Source organism: Colobus angolensis, unplaced genomic scaffold (genome assembly GCF_000951035.1).
Source record: "Colobus angolensis palliatus isolate OR3802 unplaced genomic scaffold, Cang.pa_1.0 Scaffold11, whole genome shotgun sequence".
NCBI lineage: Eukaryota > Metazoa > Chordata > Mammalia > Primates > Cercopithecidae > Colobus > Colobus angolensis.
In genome coordinates, this window is record NW_012112030.1 from 11,869,762 (window position 1) to 11,888,831 (window position 19,070).

General features: G+C 41.2%; 1 protein-coding gene and 1 pseudogene across 4 annotated transcripts in view; one reads left to right on the forward strand and one right to left on the reverse strand.

Annotated features, from left to right (window-relative positions):
• Positions 1–1,217, reverse strand: part of LOC105521195 — a 10,341-nt pseudogene extending 9,124 nt beyond the window's left edge.
• DERA (deoxyribose-phosphate aldolase (putative)) overlaps positions 1–19,070 on the forward strand; it is a 144,239-nt gene that overhangs the window by 64,543 nt on the left and 60,626 nt on the right. For 2 of the 4 annotated variants that reach the window (XM_011954487.1, XM_011954478.1), the window contains exon 6: positions 6,851–6,979. The exons of the other annotated variants lie outside the window; for them this stretch is intronic. In XM_011954487.1, the coding sequence (XP_011809877.1) occupies positions 6,851–6,979 (129 nt within the window). The remainder of the gene's footprint in view (positions 1–6,850; positions 6,980–19,070) is intronic. 4 annotated transcript variants of the gene reach the window in all.

Genomic DNA, 19,070 nt, shown 5'->3' on the forward strand with positions numbered 1-19,070 from the left:
AAATGAGCCAGTTTATCAATCTGGGTGGTGCCAGCTGATCCATCAAGTGCAGGGCCTGCAAAATATCTCAGGCACTGATCTTAGGAGCAGTTTAGGGAGGGTTGGAATCTTGCAGCCCCCAGCTGCATGACTCTTAAGCCATAATTTCTAATCTTGTTAGTTCTACAAAGGCAGTCTAGTCCCCAGGCAGGAAGGAGGTTTGTTTTGGGAAAGTGCTGTTATTATCTTTGTTTTAAATTATGAACTATCAACTAAGTTTCTCCCAAAGTTAGTTCAGCCTGTGCCCAGGAAGGAACAAGGACAGCTTAAAGGTTAGAAACAAGATGGAGTCAGTTAGGTTAGATCTCTTTTACTGTCTCAGTCATAATTTTGCAAAGGCGGTTTCAGGAGCTGCTTCAAACTGGCTCCTCTGTCCTTTTTATGTTCCCATCATTCTTTAGGAACCTTCTTGCTTTCTTGTAATAGATGTTTCAGGTGTATCTTTGACGTTGTCTGCTCCAGCTTTGGAATCAGTCATTTCTCCGAGGAGCTCTTCCTCCTTTTATTGATTGATTGTATTTAGAAACCAAGATTTGGCTGCTAGGTATAACTCATTGCTATTGGGATGTTATTTCTCTAGGCCCTCTTATCAGACAGATCTAGTAAATACATGAACGTACACATATACACAGCACACACATAGAAACACACATTCATGTATATTTGTTTATCTGTATGTCAGTCTATAAATCTGTCTTAGAACTTACAGCTTCACACTGATAACCTCTATTACACTCCAGCATTGCATGGTTTATTCGTACTTTCCCCTTCCATATTTATACCCCTTCTTCTTGTCAGTGAGAAATCTTGCTCCCATTATCCATTATCTTCAGTATATTCATCTTTTTGATCAATATTTACCTGGTTGATCAACTGCTTTGTATTTGACAATCTCTAGAGCCTACGGGTTGTCTTCCTGGCTCTACTTACCAAGTCCTCCCCAACCCCTAGAATTTTCAGTCCTCGCTGGTAAGGACTTTCACTTTCCCCAGAGCTGACTGCAGGTCCCCCTCACCTTGCCTCCACCCTGATGTGGCAATATGCAGGCTAAGAATTTCGCTAGGCCCCAGTGACACGGGGGCTAGGTTTCTCTTCACCTTCTTGGCAGTGTGTGACAGAAAATCCCTGCTCCCTCTTGTCTGTGGTTGAGAGCTCCCTAAGACAGAGTTCAGAATCATCTTTCTAAATCAACATGAAGCTCTTTCATTTTAGTTATAACAGCTTAAACTTTTAGAGTAAGTCAGTGTTTACCATCATTTTACATGTGCTTATTATTAAAGGTGGATCTGAAGGAAAAAAAAATCTTCCTAACCATTTTAATACTTTGATATTTATTGGCAGAATTTGAGAAGGGCTTGAGCTGTAAAAGTAAAGCTCTCCTATCTAATCTTGAGGAGAAGAATGAAGCTTGGAGAGGTTCAGTAACTTTCCCAAGTAACACCACTAATCAGCGGCCAAGCAAGGGCTGAAAAGTCCTGATTCAAAAATGCGAACTCTACTGTAGCACCATACTCTTGTTTTCTTCCCATCCAGGGGAGCTAAAAGAACAATTTATTGATCTTTTTTTTTTCTTTTTTTTTGAGATGGAGTCTTGCTCTGTCGCCTAGGCTGGAGTGCAGTGGCCGGATCTCAGCTCACTGCAAACTCCGCCTCCTGGGTTTACGCCATTCTCCTGCCTCAGCCTCCCGAGTAACTGGGACTACAGGCGCCCGCCACATCGCCTGGCTAGATTTTTTGTATTTTTTTTTAGTAGAGACGGGATTTTACCGTGTTAGGCAGGATGGTCTCGATCTCCTGACCTCGTGATCCACCCGTCTCGGCCTCCCAAAGTGCTGGGATTACAGGGTTGAGCTACCGCGCCCGGCCTATAGATCATTTTTAGTGCATGATACAAAATTAAGTATCTTAGGTTTCTGAATTACCTTGGAACTTTTCATTTTACGCAGCTTTTTTACCCTAGAAGAATGAAAACCAGGTCTTAGGATTATAATGCCCATCTGTCAAGTGAGTTGTTTGAACTAGAAGGGAGTTGACATCCCTTTAGGTTCTGAGTTTTGACGACTCTGTGGCTTGAAGTACTGCAATGTATTTCCCTGAGAATATGTTGTAACTACAGTGAGTGTGCCTGTGCATGCATGTGTGTTATGTGTGCTGGAATAGAGGCAGAAAAATTTACAGTTTTATTCCACGTATGAAGACATGACGACTCCTTTCTGTAAGATTTGGGGCGAGTCATTTGTCTCTCCATGTCTCACTTTTCTTTTTGAGATGGAGTTTCGCTCTTGTTGCCCAGTGCAATTGCGCAGTCTTGGCTCACTGCAACCTCTGTCTCCTGGGTTCAAGCAATCCTCCTGCTTCAGCTTCTCTAGTAACTGGGATTATAGGTGTCCACCACCACGTCCTGCTAATTTTTTGTACTTCTTTAGTAGAGAAGGGGTTTCACCAGGTTGGCCAGGCTGGTCTCGAGCTCCTGACCTCAGGTGATCCACCTGCCTTGGTCTCCCAAAGTGCTGGGATTGCAGGCGTGAGCTACTGTGCCTGGTCCACGTCTTACTTTTCACATTGGAAACGTGAAGGTAACTGAACTATGTCACAAGGGGATGGTTAAATGTCGTGTGCAGAACACTGAGCATTTTTGAGAGAATAAGCTTTGAAAACATAGGGGATTTCTTATCCTTTAGAGTAATTATTCCTCATGCAAAATTTTTTGGAAAGGGCATCTGTTGAACTTATTACTTCACTTGTAATTTCCTCTGCGTGTGTGGTCTAGCAGCAATTATAATAACTCCACACCCCACCATTGTCCTTTCCTATGAACATAGGGGAAAACCTGCTGATTCATTTTTCCATTGTTTGGCTTATTTATATTGAAAGGAAAGTGCCAACTGAGTTTGTTAAAGGACATAATTTGAGATTGACTGGGTTACATTTCAGCCATCAAGCCACTTTGATTAGCATATGTCATTCATCTCGTTTCCAAGGTGTCTATCATGGTACTGTCAAAGTACTCAAAATGACCTAAACACTAATAATGCTTCTTTGTGGTTTCTATGGCTTCTGTTGGAGTGAAGTGGTCTATTTTTTCTTATATGTAAGATCGGCAAATTCTAGTTGTGCTTTCATAAGTATTGGGACAGTGCTTGCTTTTTTTTGTTGTTGTTGTTCATTATAGTTATTTTTGGGTTTTTGGAAGTGTATGAGAAAGAATGTGGGAAGCTGGTATTGAATGATTAAATGCCTACTAAATGCCTGGTTCTCTTCTAGCCACATGTATGATTTAATCATCACAAAAATATGTGAGCAAACCAAGCCTCCCTAAGTAATTAGGCTTAGAGGAATTGAATAATTCCTAAATGTTTATACAACTAGCAAGTAGCAAAAACTGTCTTATGTCAAGAGTCTGCTATTCAATGTAGCATGGGTTCTTAGCTTAAAAACAAACTTGTTTGTGATATATAGTAAACTTTTTTCCCCAGACTTTTTTTTTAGGGGCCCAAAGAGGTTTTATGTTCTTTAAGGAACATAGATCATGGTGTCCTCAGCTTTTGTAAGTCCCTCTGTAATCTGAGCCTAATAAGCATCGAGTAGTAACAGTAACACCATCACTGCTGCCACCAACAACTTTGAAAACAGGAACTGACATTCCTTGAGCATGAACAATGTGCTGGATATTGTCCTTATCTATTCATGTATGTTAACCTGTTTGATGCTCAAAATAACTCCGTGAGGTGTGCATACTTCTATCATTCCCATTTTGTAAATGAACGTGGGACAGGTTTGGAGTTAAGTAACTTATCCAAATCAAACAATAAACTAGTAGTAGAGTTCGGGTGTGAATCCATATACTCAGGAGAACCCACATTATTGTCTACAATACCATACGTCTTCAGTAAATATTCATGAGTTGAAGATGACCAAAACCAATTCTGATTAAGTGAAGCTGAAAGGGGATTTATGATATTAGAAAGACATAAAGAAGCTCACTGAGTAAGTAGGAAGCCTTGCTTGGAAGAAAAGCAGGACCATGAGAGAATAAGGAGCAGAGGACACAGTCATATTGTGCCACAGGAAGAGCGTGGTCCCAGGGCCGCTGCTGGTGCTGCTCCTGCTGGCCAGCACAGGTACCACACTGTTGGCTGGTGGCTGGCCCCTGGGACACTGGACTTTTGGATCTCCTGCTATTGCTGATACCGCACTAATGAAGAAAATATCTAACTATTCTTTCATCTTTGTCTCACTCTGTAAGATTCAAAGGCCTGGGTAGAAGCAATCACTTAATAGAACCCAGGTCACATTTTAAAAAGACCAGATTTGGTATAACTTTTGATGTAATTGTTCTAGTATATTTTGGGCAGAATGGTAACAAAGAAATGACAACTTTCCACCTGTTGAACCTTAAAGATTAAGATATTTTCTCAGAAAAACTTGACCCTATTATGTGGTAAAATAGGCCAGTAAAATGATTTTAGAAATTTGCAGTTAAAGAATGAGAAGGCATTGGTTGCATATTTGTAAATCCAGTTATGTTGTAAGTGACCACTTTCGGTTCATTCTGTTTGGATCATGGATTAAAGAGCATAACTTCCAAATGACTGAATCATAAAATACCTCTGGTTTTCCTGGTTAATTTTAACTATACTTCAAGAAATTCACTTGGCATCAGAAGGTAGTACTCTAGAAAAAGGATGATTTTTTTGGTTCACAAATATGGCTGTGATCAGTGTTTTAAGAATTTGTTTCACAGGCCAAAGTTCATTTTAACAACTGCTATAATAAAATACTTTCAAGCCTTGTCTGATGGCTCACTGATCGTAAGCAGTAATCCATACAACAGAACTTTGGTTACTGGAACTGGGTCAGGCCATGAAGTAAGATTTGACTTTTATAACACAACACTTAGTGGAAATTCATTTTACTAGAATTCTGAACTTAATAATTAAACTTTTTGAGTGCTTATAACATGTCAGGCAGTATGCAAAGTACTTTGTATATCTCTCTCTTATTCCTAGTAACCCTGTAAAGTAAATATTATTGACGCTTTAAGGATGGAGCTGATGCTGAGAGAAATAACTTGCCTAAGGTCCCACAGGAAATGATGGAGTTGGGTTTTAAATCTGCATTTGTCTGACTCTAAAGCCAGCTTTTAATGACAACACTGTTTTGTGGAAGAACATCATTAATTAAATCACAAGTTAACTTGGATTAGTGTTCTTGGATTTTTAGATCAGAAGATTTTCCTTGTCACTTGTTCTTAGAGAACAAGTTTCTTTCTTTAGATTCAATAACTCAAGAAATGTCATTCCATCCAATTCATTCTCTGAATTAAAAGAAGATATATATATTTTTGCTACATAGTCTATTACTATTTTTAACATTCTTACACAGGTTGTCACATTGAAGGCATAAGTAGGATGATTTTCTCCCAGGTTAGGTAGATGGGCAGGGTAAGGCAGGTGGTGTGGCATCTCAGATCAATCATCCCTAGTACTCAGAACTGCACGTTACTAAGGATCTGAGAAAATAGTTTGTTCTTTGTTGAAGAACCTTCTGTGGGTACCATCTCTCAGTGGTAACAAACTTTCTAAACTTCACTGAGCATCTTGGAATAGAATATTTGCTTTCATTTCTCTTCATTTTTCACTTCTGAGCTTCAAGTTCGTGTTTTCTAGGACTGAGAAGGCAAGTTTTATTTGGCTGTTATAACTCTTGTGGTTTGAACTGAGTTTGCTAACTTGAGACTAATTTTTCATTTTTTAATGTATTTTAGTAAGCCTGTGAATTATAGAACTCTCATTTTAGCTTTAAGAAATGCTTACCCCGACCCTTATTATGAATGTTTCCCTCCTGCTTGGTTTAGTCCATGTGCTTATAAAACTACTTCCTATGAAAGATTCTCAAATACAAAGGAAAGAAAAGGCCTTGGTCCTGACACCATGGCAGTAGCCTGAGTTCAAGAAATGAAAGTGGTCGGCCTGATACAGGGTAAAAGCCAAAATCCACTGGTGTCGTTGAAAAAAGACTTAAATAATTTTTTAAAGATTTAATACCCATGATTTTGGTCTAATTTGCTTACTAAAATCCTGTTACCTTTCATATGAAATGTTACCTTGAATATGAAATATGAAATAAATCTGGGCACAATGTGGAACCCTCCAAAGCCAGATGTGGTCCTGGGGTCATGGGCTCAGGGGTTAATAGATTCAAGGCAGCATCTCTGAGCCTCCCTACAGATGGCTTTGTGCACATGCGTCCAACACTACCTGGCCAGGCTCAACACTTTTTAGTCAGATATATAAACATACTCTGGCAGGCAGTGGGGCAAGCTGCTGTGTTTTTATTGTCATGAACATAACTCTCGAGAAAGGTGTGCTTTGTGTTTCAGCCAAAGAACCTATTACTTGTGAATGGAAGAATTAATAAGAACCTAAGATTTATTTTATTACTTTTCAAAGGGGTACACCACTGTATGTATAGTAGCTACATTTGTTTTTTGTTGGAAGCAACCATCATATGGACAAGACAGAAATGATTTATAATTTGCATGTCATTATGATATTTAAAAAGCTCTATGTCTCTGGACCTCAGGCCAGGGCTTAGAAACGGTTTCATGGTAGCAAACCAAACTTTCCTTGTAACAGGATGTGAACTGCAACAGAATGCTCCAGGCAATGTTAAATTGGGGTGATTTTTAGAAAGTGACAAATGTTTTATGTTTCCTAAATGTGAAATGGGTTCTACCAGCTCTAAACGGCTGCCAAGTTATGTTATCACTTGCCTGCTTTGTAACTGCCTCAATTATTTTCTTTCCCAGCCCTGTATGATGAGATTCGTCAGTTTCGCAAGGCCTGTGGGGAGGCTCATCTGAAAACTATATTAGCAACAGGAGAGCTTGGATCTCTTACTAATGTCTATAAAGCCAGTATGATAGCAATGATGGCAGGTAAGTGTTTTGTATTCAAATGATGTTTTCTATTGAATTGATGTTTATAGGAGAAATGTAAGTAAGTGAAAGCATTTAGCTATTATTAAACATGCTAACCACTTGGAATTTTTTTGTGGGAGGAATCAGATATTTTGTAAAAACATGTCCAGTGTGAAGTGGTCAAAAACTCCTGGCTGTCTTCCACATTTTTTTGTGTGTGTGGCATTTCATTGCTGCACTATGCTTATAAGGCAGTAGATGGCTCTCTTGTTAGTGAATTGCCTTCTGTTTTATTCTTTGATTATTCACTCATCAACATATGTTAGACAGGAATTTCTTTAACTCTGACTTACTCCTCTCTGAATTTAAGCTTTTCATTTATCTCAGAGATATGTATCCATACTATCTGAGACAACCTCTGCCTTTGTTTGTGTTAATGTTTTAAAATTTAGTGCAGTATCATTGATTTTTATACTTTCAAATATGAGTTGACTTACTCTGTATTTCTGTGAACAGCAGATCTATCCATTTAGACATCCACGCTTGCAGCCTAGGAGTCATGCTTGGTTCTTTCTTTTTCTCACCTCACATAAATCAGTGAATAAGCCTTGAGAGTTCTCTCTAGACCTCTTTGCTGTGTTTGACACATCTTCCCTCCGTTCTAAGTGCTGCTCTCTTAGGCCACCATCCTCCTCCACAGGGATTACTTCAGCTGTTCCCCTGTCTTCTTGACTTTTGTTCCCCTCCAATCTGTTCTCCACACTGTCACCACAATTTTTTTTAATGCTAATTTTATTATGGTACTGCTTGCTTAAAATTGCTTCAGTTGTTTCCCTTCCTCTTCATGGTAAAGTGTACATTCGTAGATTCTTGTTTTAAAAAGGTCTTTCCTAAGACCCTGGCTGTGCCATCTGCAGAGAACTGCATGTTCTCCAGCCATGTAGAATTACTTGCAGTTCTCTGCAGATGGTGCCATCCCTTTTGAGTCTTTGTACGTTCTGTGTCTGCCTCCTGCCCGGAATGTCTTTTGCCCAAATAACTCAACATCTTTGGGTTCTGCACAGGTACCACCTTTTTCAGGAATTACTTCCCCTGATACTGCTTCTCCCCCTACTGTTTGGCTCATTATCTCCTCTGTGTGTCCCCACAGCATTCAATTAAAAGCCCTGTTATATAACTTATCACATGACATTGTGATTGAGTGTTGAATTTCTAGGTGTCCTTCTAGGAGCCCTATATTTGGAGGAAGATACCTGGTTTCTCTGGTCTTGAATCTGGGCCAGCCATACTCTTAGGTACTTCTCGAGTGCTCTGTCAGGCCTAGCAGATCATTCCTTGGAACTCTACTGAAAATCAGCCTACTAGTCATCAGTGGTGGTGTTGGTCTGGTCACAGCTGCTGTATCTAGAAAATATCTGCACTTGTCGTCTGAGAGCAAAATCTCAGAAAAACCTAAGGATGAGAAGGATGGAACACTTTGAATAGTTGTTCATCAGTGATGCTGGCATTTCAAAGATTCATAGTAGAAGACTCACTGTGCCTCTTAGGAACGTAGGAAAAGCCCCTTGGAGGCTACTTGGTGTGCGGGTAACCCCCCTTTTATGCTCCTTGCCAGCACAAGTGATTGTTAGCTTGGGTAACAAAGTAAAAGTTTGGAGACGAATAACAGCAGCCACCTATAGTACATGCTTTGTGGTAGCCACACTGTTGGTTGTACTCATGAAGCTGAGATACTCCTCAGGGTCACATCGGAGCCAATCTTGTGATATCTGTTACCCCAGCTGTTATCCTGGTCACAATGAAAGTGTATTCATTCTGGAGGTCAGCCAACCCTGTCCTACCCACAGCACCTACTACTCATGTGTCCGGAATTTATTCCCTCCAGTGGGTTCTTGGTCTCGCTGACTTCAAGAATGAAGTCACAGACCCTCGCGGTGAGTGTTACAGCTATTAAACACGGTGTGTCCAGAGTTTGTTCCTTCAGATGTTCAGGTGTATCTGGAGTTTCTTCCTTCTGGTGAGTTTGTGGTCTTGCTGACTTCAGGAGTGAAGCTTTAGACCTCTGCAGTGAATGTTACAGCTCTTAAAGTTGGTGCATCTGGAGTTGTTTGTTCCTCCCAGTGGGTTCGTGGTCTCGCTGACTTCAGGAGTGAAGCCACAGACCTTCGCAGTGAGTGTTACAGCTCGTAAAGGTGGCACATCCAGAGTTGTTTTTTCCTTCTGGTGGGTTCATGGTCTTGCTGACTTCAGGAATGAAGCCGCAGACCCTCACGGTGTGTGTTACAGCTCATAAAGCTAGTGTAGACGCAAAGAGTGAGCAGCAGCAAGATTTACTGCGAAGAGCAAAAGAACAAAGCTTCCACAGTGTGTAAGGGGACCCAAGCAGGTTGCCGTTGTTGGCTGGGGTGCCCAGCTTTTATTCCCTTATTTGTCCCCGCCCATGTCCTGCTGATTGGTGTGTTTTTACAGAGTGCTGATTGGTGCATTTACAATCTTTTAGCTAGACACAGAGCACTGATTTGTGCATTTACAATCCTTTAGCTAGACAGAAATGTTCTCCAAGTCCCCACTTGACCCAGGAAGTCCAGCTGGCTTCACCTCTCCCCCTCTAAACAGGATACCCCAACTGTTGTTGGGAATTGGGTGATGACCCCTCTAGCTACTTCCTGCTGGATGGGGGCGAAGAAGGGGCCCTGAAATTGTAGTGTCCTCCAGAGGAGAACTCTTTAGGCCAGTGAAAGGGCCAGCGGGTCAGTCCAGGGGTCCTTGGTAGAAGTTGTTAGTTGAGCTCATTTGGGGTTCCATTTGTAAGACTCTAGTTTGATGGCCTTGATTCTCGAGGAAACAAATTTGACAAGGAGGTTAAAAATAAAGGACCCAAAGGTGAGTAATAGCAAGATGGCTGTCACAGGACCTAGAAAGGGGAGAAGCCATGTCGCTCAACTCTAGAGGTTGGTATAAGAGTTTGAAAGGCGTTGTCTGATTTCAGAAGCCTTTTCCTATAAATGTCGGGTGCTATCTTGTACTATCCCTGACTGGTTAGTGTAAAAATAACACTCTTCCCCTAAGAAGGTGCAGAATCCTCCTTTCTCAGCAGTGAAGAGGTCTAGGCCTTGGCGATTTTGGAGAGTCACTGCTGCCAAAGAGTCTATTTGGGATTGTAGAGTAAGGATAGATTTTGTTAATTCTTGCAAACTGTCTGAGGAATCCTTTGAGAGTGTGTGGTAGTAGGATAATACATGTTACACCATTAACTGTTAGCAAACTTTACTTTAGTTGAAAACCTTGTAAGTTTGGGATTTTAATTTTTCTTTGCTATTAATGAAACCTCGTTCAGTTCATATTAACTTAGAATTGGTATAGATGACTCTTTCCTGATTCTGTAAGTACTTTAAGATTTGGCTGAGTGCAAACAACTAGCAGGTTTGAGCAGACCAGCTATTAGGCAATTTTTCTAACTCTGCTTCTACAAGAGTTTCCTTATCACTTACTGAATACCCACTGTGTCTTTTCCCCTTAATTGCCTGGGAAGAACCATCTATTGTCCTGTCCTGAAGGGAGTTCCTGCTAGATCTGGTCGGACCTTTGTATGGTAATTAATTATGATTTAGATCCCGTGTTAGGAAACCTGCTGGGTTAAGGATTTTTGATAGGAAGGCTATGGGTTGTCAGTGGCCTCAGTGCTTTTGGGCTACACTCTTGTTTACACTGACGGCAAGGTGATGTTGGAGTGTTACAGGGTTACAGAGAAGACCTTCAATGATCAATTATAGGTTTTAAATTTACCCTGGCTTTCAAAGGAATAGGGTACACTGTTTTTTCTTTACCACTTCTCTCTCTCTCTCTCTCTGTCTCTGATTTCTTCTTTGTCTGTCTCTCTCTTTCTCTCTGACTCCCTCTTTGTGTCTTCCTATCTTTCCTTCTTTGACTTTCTGTCTGTCTCTTCCTCTCTCTGTCTCTCTTTGACTCTTCGTCTCTGTCTCTTCCTCTGTCTCCTTCTCTCTGTCTCTCTGTCTCTTCCTCTCTCTCGTTCCTTCTGTCTTTGACTTTGTCTCTCTCTTTCTCTGTCTGTGTCTCTGGCTTTCCTCTCTGCTGGCTTTGGCAGTGTAAGACTGCCACCTCCTTGCGTTTTTGCGCTGTGTGCAATAACTCCATGGTTTCCTTGTGGTATTTAATGGGGGTTCCCCCCAGAGGGTAGGAACTCCCTTTCTTTCCATATTGCAGCATGGGCATGTAGGATTACATACTTGCTATCTGTATACACATTTATTATTCTTCCCTTTCCCAGTTCTAATGCTCGGGTAAGTGCCACTAGTTCTGCTAACTGGGCGCTGGTCCCTGAGGGAAGAGGCTTACTTTCAAGTACTGTTACTATGGCGTAACCTGCTCTTTGTATCCCATTCTCCACAAATGAACTTCCATCGGTATATAGGTTAAGGTCAGGATTAACTAAGGGGACTTCTAAGAGATCCTCTCGGGTGGCATAAGTCTGGACTGTAATTTGTTGGCAGTCATGCTCTATTGGTTCCCCATCCTCTGGGAGAAAAGTGACAGGGTTGAGGGCCACACAAGTACGTATTTGAAGCACTGGTCCCTCAAGGAGTAGTACCTGGTGTCTAAGCAGGTGGTAGTCTGAGAGCCATAAACTTCCTTTGGCACCTAGTACGCCATTTACATCATGAGTAGTCCAGATAGTGAGGTCCTTTCCTTGTATTATTTTGACAGCTTCTGACACTAAAGACAGCCACCCCTGCAACTACCCATAAACAGTGAGGCCAGCCTTTTCTACTATATGAGTTTCCTTACCTAGGTATGCCACTGGTTATGGGGTTGTCCCACGAGTCTGAGTAAGGACACCAAGAGCTATTCCTGCTCTCTCTGTGACGTATAAAGAGAAGTTTTGTCCCATGGGAAGACTTAAGGCTGGAGCTTGAGTTTGTTCCTTCCAGTGCCTAGACTTCAGGGTTGATTCCCTTCTCAAGCAGGGGACAACAAATGGGTAACTTGTTCCCCATATTCATGTAGATAATCGCTCCAGCCTTGGCTAATATATCCCTCCCTAATAAGGGTATGGGACTTTCAGGCATAACAAGAAAGGCATGTGAAAAGAGAATAGTCTCCCAATTACACCTGAGGAGGTGGGAGAAATACCTGGTTACAGGCTGTCCCAGGATTCCTCGGTTGGTAACGGACCTTGAGGACCGTTGTCTGGGACAGGAGATTAACACTGAGAAGGCCACGCCAGTGTCCAGGAGGAAGTCAATTTCCTGGCCCTCAATGTTTAAACGTACCCGGGGCTCAGTGAGGGTGATGACATGAGCTGGCGCTTGCCCCGGGCACCCTCAGTCCTGTTGCTGGACCATCTGGTTGGGGGCTTCTGGCCCAGAGAACCTTTGTCCTCTGGGGCAGTGCGCCTTCCAGTGATTGCCTCAGCATAGTGGACATGGCGAGGGGGCAACTTCTCATTGGACAATCTTTTTTAAAGTGTCCTTGCAAACCACACTGATAACAAGGCCCACCAGGTGATTGGCCTGCTCCATTTTCTGTCCTCTTTGAACCACCAAGGTTTGTATGTCTGAGCGCCATGAGTAAGGCTGTAGTCTTTCTCTGATCTTACTTTTCCTTTTTGACCTGTTCCTCTTGGTCCCTATTATAGAACACTGAGGTTGCCAGGTTTAATAATGCCTCCAGATTTTGTTCAGGGCCCAGGGCTCGCCTTTGGAGCTTTCTTCTGATATCTGCGACTGATTGGGTAATAAACTTATCTTTTAGAATCAATTGACCATTGAATGAGTCGGGTGACAGGGGCGTATATTTTCTTACGGCCTTCCGTAGCTGCTCGAGGAGGGCAGAAGGATTTTCTTCTGTTCTCTGAGTTATGGTGGACATCACTGAATAATACATGGACTTTTTCCTAATTCTCCTTAGTCCTTGTAGAACACAGGTCAGCAGATATTTACGACTCCAGTCCCCATGATCTGAGTCTAGATCCCAGTGGGGATCCGTACTGGGGACGGCTTGCTGAACAGTAGGGAATTTGTCCCTTTCTTTGGCCGTCATTCTATCATTTACTTAACTAAGATACCAGGTATCTCCAAACTCCCGGGCTGCAGCTAAAGCCGCATTCTTTTCATTAAAGGCCAGGGTTTGATCTAACAATAGCGTGACATATCTCCATATGAGATTGAATGTTTGCCCTAGACCCTGTAGGACATCTATGTACCTATCAGGATCATCTGAAAACTTCCCCAGGTCTGCTTTGATCTGCTTTAAATCAGAGAGGGAAAAGGGGACATGGACCTGCTTTGGGTCAAATTCCCCTCCCCCTACAGCTTGAAGGGGACATAACCAATAGCCTGGGGGTTCTTCTGGTCCCTTGGAGATTTCTTTGCTTGTTTCCTTCTGGGCAGGGGATATTAGAGGAGGCTTATCATTAATAGGAAGGGGAGCTATAGGGAGGCTAGGATATGGGGGTAAGTTGCGAGGTCCTCCTGTGAGATGTAAATTGCAAGCTTTGCATAGTTGTGTATTCTCCTTCAATGAAAAGAAAGCTTGGACATAAGGTATTTCACTCCATTTGTCTTCCCTCTTACAGTAAAGGTCAATCTGCAGGATAATATCATAGTTTATACTTCCCTCAGGTGGCCGTTTTTCCCCATCAGAGAGAGAATATTGGGGCCAGGCCGTAGTGCAGAAAAAATGAGCCACCTCTTTTTCAGGGTTTGCAGATCAAGTTGGTCCCAGTGACTTAGCATGTATTTCAAGGGTGAGCCTATTGATGCCTGAGTGTTTCCCATCTGAAAGACAAAACTGCCCATGGTTTTGGATTGTTTGGGTCCCCCCCTGCCCAAGAACCTGCAACAGTCCCTGGACCCTGCTGATTGGAATAGTTCGTTCACCGATGCAGCAGCAGAAACACTAGTTTTCCTCCTAGACCACAAGGAGGACTGAGAAAGGTCGGATTTAGTGGCCCTTATCGATGCATTCTCGAAAACCTGCACCCTTGCCTGTCCTCCTAGACCAAGAAGAGGAATGAGGAAACTTGGATTTAGTGTCCCTTACCGATGCATTCTCGAAAACCTGTTAGAGTCCTAAGTGTTCTTCTGTTAGTATTGGGACTTTACTCCTGTCCTATAAAGATGTTACGCCCCAAAAATGAAGCGGAGGTCCATACCCTGATGGAGGGAAGGGATCTCCAGGGTTGGAAGAGTGATGCCTTTTGTCCTTATTTATATGATAGGAAAGATACCATTTCTGAAGCTCCCCATATCCTAGCTTCAGGAATAGCTTTTGTTAGGCCTGCTGGTCTGAGGAGGGATCCTAAAATTCTTGCTAAGATAGTCCCCCCAACCTCGACAGGGCTTTGGGCAAAAATTGTGTCTTTCTGATTGGTGAGCCTGGGTGCCTAAAGAAGGGAACAGAGTCCTGAAGTTGATACTAGAAATCATTCTTATAGGAGAAACTAGAAAAGCACCAGAAACAGGGAGTGGTTTTTAGAAGCAGGACTAGCCTGGGAGAAGAGAGGTGAGAGGAAGTTTCTTTGGCAGGCATGAGGACCCAGGAGGCAAGGGTCAGGATAGATAGGATAGATGGGCGAGTCTCGCTTGGGTGACATGACTTTGAGAGTTCCGCTCATGACTGCAAGGTCAACCAACTGGTTGTCAGGACCCTGGGGCTGAATGACTTTCCTCTCTGTCAACCCTTGGCTCAGTCCAGAAGTACAGGAAAAGCGGAAGCTGGTTCCAGGCGAACCAATGCTCCCAACTCCAAAGAATTGAGGGTTGTTAGAGAGCCCTTTTCCAGAAAGCCTGCCACCCGTGTCTTTAGTCCGGCGGCTGTGCTAGTCACTTTTAACTGGCCTACACGTGCCCAATATTTAGCCCCCAAATTCTAAGGAAAAATGGGACAGAATAGCAAGTAAAAGGGGTCCGACGGTACTCACCCCTTGGTGATTGTCCCTTCATGGTCACCAAAATGTGTCTGGAATTTATTCCCTCCGGTGGGTTATTGGTCTCGCTGACTTCAGGAATGAATCCGCAGACCCTCGCAGTGAGTGTTACAACTCTTAAAGTTGGGGCATCTGGAGTTGTTTGTTCCTCCCGGTGGGCTCGTGGTCTCATGACTTCAGGAATGAAGCCATAGATCCTCACGGTGAGTGTTACAGCTCATAAACGTATTGTGGACCCAAAGAGTGAGCAGCAGCAAGATTTATTATGAAGAGCAAAAGACCAAAGCTTCCACAGCATGGAAGGGGACCTGACCAGGTTGCCGCTGCTGGCTGGAGTGGCCAGTTTTTACTCCCTTATTTGTCCCCGCCCACGTCCTGCTGATTGGTCCATTTTACAGAGTGCTGATTGGTCCATTACAGAGTGCTGATTGATGTGTTTACAAACCTTTAGCTAGACACAGAGCGCTGATTGGTGCGTTTTTACAGAGTGCTGATTATTGCGTTTACAATCCTTTAGCTAGACACACAGTGCTGATTGGTGCGTTTTTACAGAGTGCTGATTGGTGTATTTACAATACTTTAGCCAGACACAGAGCGCTGATTGGTGCATTTACAATCCTTTAGCTAAACAGAAACGTTTTCCCAAGTCCCCACTTGACCCAGGAAGTCCAGGTGGCTTCACTTCTCATGATATGAGTGTGGTATTAGGTCATCATGCTTTGGAAGCTCTCTCCCACCCTCCACCCATCCTCTCCACAGAAAACAATGTCCCTTTATTTTTTCCTTCTGCTTGTTTCTCTGTTCATGTTGTTTATCTACTTCATTTCTTCATTTCAGCAGTGTTTATTGAGCACTTACTGTGAATAATAAAACTGTATTCGTGGTGTGTTTTACCAGGAACATTGAAATAATATTCCTTAGTCCTCACATCAGTCCTAGAGTGGAAGAAATCTAAGATTGTGTGACTTGCTTAAGGTCACAAAGCTAATAAATAAGCTATGTCACTATTTCAGCACCTGGGTCTTCTGGCTCCAGGTTTATTGCTGTTTCATTTGTAACACAGCTATTTCCCAAGGCACATGCTAGATTTTATCATGAATGAAAGACACAATCTTTGTGTGGCATAATATATGAAAGCATGTAGCATACTTCTTGGCCTGTAGTTTGTACTTCCTACTCTTTAATAAGGTATATAATAGAATTGAAGTATTCTTTGATGAACTTTAAAAATTTTCAAGTATTTTTTGTATTCTTGTCCCAATTTTGTATGTAACCTGCACAAAATAATCCCCCAAAAAGTAATTTAAAAATTTCTGACTAAATTCAGTATTCTACTTATGTGGTGTTGTAAAATAAGATTTTTTTTTTTTAAATCAATTTCATTGAGGCAGATTTGCATTAAGTAAAATTCAGGTGTTATGTAGACAGTGTGATGAGTTTGGCAGTTTGCAAACACCTGTAACCACTACTCCCTTCAAGACACAGAACATTTCCATCCTCCTAGAAATATCCTTTGTGTCCCTTTATAGTCATCTCCACTCAGCTCACCTGCCGTCCCTGCTGCAACCACGTTTCTACTTTTATCATCATGCTTAGCTGCCAGTATTAGAACATTATCTAATCACATAGTGTGAACTCTTGTGTGCTTCATTTTTGGTTGTTTTTGCCCTCACTAAAAATAATAGATGGGAGATCTTAAGGAGTTTGCCTAGAAGTATTTCATTGTGTAAGTATACTGAGTTGCTAAAATTATTGGCATAATATTGTTTATAATATGTTCTTCTGTTCTCATATCTGTGGGATCTGTAGTTATATCTCTTTCTTTATTCCTGATATTGGTCATTTTTGTTTCCTTTCCTGTTGTTATTTTTGTTTTCTTTCTTTCCCCTCTGCTTGTTCATGCTAGGGCTTTGCCAATTAATCTTTTCGAAGGGCCAATTTTTTATTTTGTTGGTTTTTTTTCATTACTTTTCAGTTAAAGGTATTTTCTAATTTCCCTTGTGATATCTTTTGTTATTTAGAGTGTTATTTACAATGAGATATTGACTTTCCAAGTATTTTGTGCTTTTATGGATATCCTATTGTTGCTCTATAATTTAAGATTCTGTTATCCTCAGAGAGTATCCATTGTAAGAATCTTTTGTCTTTTGGAATTAACAGTTAATTTGTAGCTCATTTTATGGTTATATTTAGTTATATGCTTCAAGTGCACTTAAAAGAATGTGTATTTCAGATATTAGAGCAAATGTCAGATCAAATTGGTTGATAATGTTTTTCAGATCTAGTTTTGTTTTCTTTTTGGTCTGCTGGTCTACTGGTTCTATTTATTGCTGAGAGAGTGTTAAAGTCTCCAAACATTGTCGTGGATTTGTCTGGTTATCCCTTTTGCCTGTCAGTTTTTTCATCATGTATTTTGGAGCTCTCGTTATGTACATACACCTTTAGGATTATTAGTTTACCTGCTGAAGTAGCACATTTGTCGTTATGAAACGTCCCTTTTTATCTCTGATACTAGTCCTTGTCTGAGGGTCTACTAATGATATTCATCTGGCTACACCAGCTTTCTTGTGTTTAATACTTGCATGGTATATATTTTTAACATCTTTTTATTTTCAACTCATCTGTGGCTATATGTTTAAAATGTATCTCTTGTAGGCATTTCTTTTCTAATCTAGTGTGACAGTTTCTACTTTTTAGAGTGTTTTATTCATTGACATTTCATATAATTATTGATATGGTAGGAGTTAAGTCTGTCACCTTGTAAACTTTCTCCTATTTGTTTGAATCTATTTTTGTTTCCTCTTTTCTTGCAACCTTTTGGGTTCATTAGCTCTTTTGTAACATTTTGTATCTTCTGTTGACTTTTTATCTAGAAACTCTTTGTACAAAATTTTTAAGTGATTGCTCTAACAATGTGCATCCTTAATTTATCACAGTCTAATTAGAATTAGTGTTGTTTCACTATATATGTCACAAATGGAAGAACCTTACAACAGTTTAATTTACATCCTCATTGGTTCTTTGAGTTATTTTAGTATTCTTCTTTTCTATATATCTTACAAACCTCTTATTACAATGATACGACTTTTTTAACAGTCACTTGTCTTTTGAGGACATTAACAAAGAAAAAACTAAGCTAGTATTTTATGTTTTTCCTAAATTTATCCCTTCAGTCTTTATTTCTTCCTACAAATATGAGTTTCCATCTTGTATAATTCAATCTGGGAAGCTTCCACGGGTATTTTTTGCAGTACAGGTCTGCTGGTGATGAGTTCTTTCTGTTTTTTTTTTTTTTTTCATTTGAAAGTATCTTTATTTCACCTCCATGTTTTAAGGATAGTTTGCTGAATATAGAGTTCTGAGTTGAGCATTTTCTTATTTCGGCCTTTAAATAAATCATTCCATTTCTTGGCATCCCATTTCTTCTTGTTGCCTTATAGGTAACATCTTATCTTACTGTGGCTATGGTCAATCAATATTTTCCTTTTTTTTTTTTTTTTTTTTCCCGGTAATTTGACCACAATCAACCTAAGCATGGTTTTCTTTGTATTTATCCTAAATTTTTCTGAGCTGCTTGGATTTGGAGGTTGATGTTTTCTATCAGTTTAGGACATTTTCAAAACCATATTTTTTTTTTTTTGAGACAGAGTCTGGCTCTGTCACTCAGACTGGAGTGTAATGGCATGATCTCAGCTCACTGCAACCTCAACCTCCTGGGTTTAAGTGACTCTACTGCCTCAGCCTCCTGAGTAGCTGGGATTACAGGTGCACACTGCCACACCTAGCTAATTTTTGTAATTTTAGTGGAGATAGGGTTTCACCATATTGGCCAGTCTGGCCTCAAACTCCTGAGCTCAGGTGATTTGCGCACCTTGGCCTTCCAAAGTGCTGGGATTACAGTTGTAACCCACTGTGCCCAGCCCAAAACCATATTTTTAAATGCATCTTCTACCCCATTCTATTGGTCTTTCCTTCTCCGACCCCAAGTACATGAGTGTTAAACTACTTGATATCCTATAGGTTACTGAGGTCCTGTTTGTTTTATTTTTAATCTTTTTTTCTCCTCTGTTCTCCTGATTGGTTACATGGATCTTTATTCAAGTTCTTTTGTCACAGGATCTTTAGGGTGTTGCTTTGCTAGTCAGAAACCTCCGTGTGCTT